We start from the raw sequence: 3794 nt of genomic DNA on the forward strand, positions 1-3794 counted from the left end.
TACAACCCCCTTTCAGGTAGCTGTAGAGAGCTATAAGGTCTCCCCTCAGCCTCCTCTTTTCTAGACTAAACAGCCCCAGTTCCCTCAGCTGCTCCTCATAAGACTTGTGCTCATATGCATGTGAAAATCCATTCATAAGTATACATGTATGCCTATGTATGTGCACACGTTTTAAATACCACCCTATAAATGAAAGAAAATTGTATGTGCATACATTTTATATATGTATACACATATACTATATGAATATACGTCTTACATACACATCCTAAGATTTCCACCTTGGCACTAGAAGCTTTGTAAATATAAGTCAGTCCAATGATTCATTCTTTCAAAAACTTCCCCTTTTAACTAACCAGAACCAAGTGCGCACAAACACTTTGCTAACTTTCCGACATAAAGTACTGGAGCTTTCCTGCATACACTTATCAGCACTATAGTAACAGTAATCATACCTGCATCTATGAGGTTCAGCCAGTGCTGCATTCGGGTGGCACAGGATGTTCTTTTTCAACACCGTTACTTGACAAGAAATTAAATCATATCATCTTATGCTGCTGCTTTCTCAGGGGATGAATTACATGCCTGTAGCATCCTACCACAGAGTCAGTCCAGCTCTCTGGATGCTTTTAGCAACACCTGCAGGCCCTGCTGCACACACTAGTTATAATAATGTAATGCTATTTGGAGGGTAATGAACAGGACTAGTTTCTAGGGAATATTATTTCCGTATGAAAATCTCCTCTTAATTCATTTCAGAAAAGCTGTCTCTGATATAGCCTGAGTGCGTGCAAGAGAGGAGCAAGATGCCTCACACCAGAGACTCTTCATCTCCGACTAGCAGTGCAGGGAGCAGAGCTTCCTATGAAACTCCAGCACTATCAGACCTCCAGCGGCTCTTTTGGTTCAGAGGAGGGTCTGATAATCATGTGGACCAAGTCTGGCCAAATATTTACCTGGGAGATGCGTAAGAACATAATGCCCTATCATTAAGCTGTTATCGGTCCCTGGGAGGAGGAGGAAGGGGTGTCGTACACTGGGGACCAGCTTTTGGGTCTGCAGGAATGTTTTTGCAACACAGGCTTCCAAAACTGGTAACATCAGGAGTTTGGATGTCATGAGAAACGTGGCATACAAAATAGCGTATTCACAGTGTGTCTGAGTTGGGTTTTCTACATTCTGTGAACCACAGCAGATTTAGCAGAGTAAGAATTATTTGTATTCTAGTCTAAAATCTTTAAAGAACCCATCCCAAATTGCTGTCAACTTTGAGATGCATTATCTTCCCTGGAAACTGTGCTTTAAGGCAGCAGACAAGAGCACAGTAGCCCTCAAATAAGGCTCTGCTTCCAGTTTCTTGGCACTGCAGAAGGCACTCGAGGATACTGACGGAGGGGAGAACACCTGCAGATGTGAAGACATGCTGCCAGTGGCCTCACTCAAACAGGAGTAGCAGGATCAAGAGCCAGGTGGAGGAGGACCCAAATGAATTATACAATAGGGATTTTTGCCAGTCCAAATCCAAACTTTATTCCAAAGATGGTAAAACTGAAAATATCAAACAGGAATTTTCATGCACATACCTCATTCTTGTGACGACTTCTATTTATTGCCATTTCCTTCTATTTGTATTACTGCAGATTACATAGATCATCAGCTCGTTTATCCCAACTCCTCCTCCTCCTCCTGAATACATCAGTTAAGGATCACAGTTTTGTGGAATAGCTTCAGTCCCAGTTTATAGTAGGAAGGAAGGAGAACTTGGCTGGTGAGCATGATGCAGCCGCTTCATGTCCAAACCAGGAATGAGGGGTGCTGCTGTATCTGTGTGGGTTCTCACCCTTGCGACCCAAGCACACTATGAATGAGAAATTAGCTCTAGAACTTGCTAAACAACTATTTAAAGAAAAATCTTGACCACTTTATACAGTAAGCCATGTTTCCAGGGATTAACTGCTGGGAGGCATTTGCTTAACTAACAGTATCCCACTGGCAAGTCTGTGCTCTTGCTGCTCTCCGCAACACCATATCACATTTTTCATGTGCAAAGCACTACGGGCTTCTCCAAATTTGCTAATCTGTAAGCAAGCTACAGTTCCTGCATCCTTCCCTAGTGGGAGTAGGCACTAACTTGAAACCATGCTATTTTAGCAGAACGTTAGGAGTGTTGCCAGTGAGCCCTTCACATCTTTCAACAGGTGGGCTGCTAGGAGCAAAACTACTCTTCGAAGCCTCAACATTACTCACATCCTTAATGCAGCAGATGGGCCATATAGCATCAACACAGGAGCCAAATATTACGAAGATCTGCAAATAGAGTACTATGGAGTAGAAGCATTTGATGATCCTTCCTTTGATTTAAGTATCTTCTTCTACAATGCTGCCAATTTCATAGGCAAAGCCTTAAACACTTCAGGAGGTAAGCAGGAGGCAAAGAGAAGCTTTGGAAGGAAGTTTCAACAGGAGCCAAATTGCAGTAATAGGCAGCCAGCAAAGCTCAGATTCAGCACACGGTTCGAGAAGGCACACGCAGAACTGCCGCGCAGAGGATGGGAGAAGGGCACCTATGCCACGTGCTGCCGGGATGGTGGCAGTGGCCAGGTGCCCTGGGGCTGGGAAGGGCTGGCTGTCCCAAGCCCAGCGTGATGGGACGAAGGGCCAATTCTAGGAGCAGAGCGACAGGGAAGGGCAGAGGTTACGGCACTGCGGGTGCTCCCCCATGGGTCCATCCAGGGGGACATGGCAGCATCCACGTGCATCCACACGCACCTCGCACCCCAGCACGGGCTCCAGCCCAGCGATCCTGCCCCACGTACCCCAGCCCTGCTCCCGCTCCTGATGCACTCAGCTTGGAGCAGCGGCACTTCAGCGCTGGCTTAAATGCTTCACGTGCTTAAGTGTTTCACAGAATTGGAGCTTTATTCAGACTGTCTATTAAGCTAGAGAAGCAGCAGAAGTTAATGAACTAAGTCAAAAACTACAAGCCTGACCTGCAGCCTGCTGAATTTTTGTCAGCAGAGTCTGGATTATGGCCTAGTTATCATAATTTCCATTTGTTCCAGAGTTTGCTCCGACTCTGACTGGCTGTGAGATCTGCTGCTTTCACTGGAGTGCTTTATTAAATCCCCAATTATAGCTCACACTGGGCTGCTGAGATACAGTAAATTATGAGTCCATTTTTACAGGCAGACTATCCAACAGAGTTCAGGGGACTTGTCAGTGATCACAGTCAGGGCTGGGCCAAAATCTTCTGCCAAAACTGTTGGGTTTTTTTCCACAGAAAACTATACTAACAAGTTTAGTCACAGAAAGCTTCTCATTCCACAGCAAATTTCAACTATTTTAATCTGAGGCCTAGGTTAGATGCATGAGGTCAGTATGAAATACTACCTTGCCTCAGTTGTATGGCATGATCTTATGCTAACAGCCCCTGAAAACTTGAGTACCCACTAATTGTCACCATTGTTTTCCGAACTCATTTCTAGTAGTTTTTTGTCCTCCCTGCTTCTTTCTCACTTTAGAAATGCTAAAGCCCACTCACCTTGCTGTGCCTCTTTTTTTCTGCAGGTAAGGTCTTTGTTCATTGTGCCATGGGGGTGAGCCGCTCTGCATCTTTAGTGCTTGCCTTTTTAATGATCCATGAAAACATGACACTCGTGGATGCTCTGAAAACAGTGAGTGCTCACAGAGACATCTGCCCAAATTCAGGGTTCCTCAGCCAGCTCCGGGACTTGGACATTAAACTAAACGAAGAGAGGAAAGGAACTGGAGCATCTGCTACCAAAGAGCTCTAA

The 3794-nt window shown here is 45.2% G+C and overlaps 1 protein-coding gene across 1 annotated transcript; it reads left to right on the forward strand.

Moving 5' to 3' along the window:
• Positions 1-794: 794 nt before the first annotated feature.
• Positions 795-3794, forward strand: LOC126043158 (dual specificity protein phosphatase 13-like). The gene is made up of 3 exons (XM_049811162.1): positions 795-967; positions 2199-2419; positions 3568-3794. The coding sequence occupies exons 1-3, from the start codon at positions 807-809 to the stop codon at positions 3792-3794; spliced, it is 609 nt and encodes a 202-aa protein (XP_049667119.1). The 5' UTR covers positions 795-806.

This window comes from Accipiter gentilis, chromosome 9 (assembly GCF_929443795.1).
Source record: "Accipiter gentilis chromosome 9, bAccGen1.1, whole genome shotgun sequence".
Taxonomy (NCBI): Eukaryota; Metazoa; Chordata; class Aves; order Accipitriformes; family Accipitridae; genus Astur; species Astur gentilis.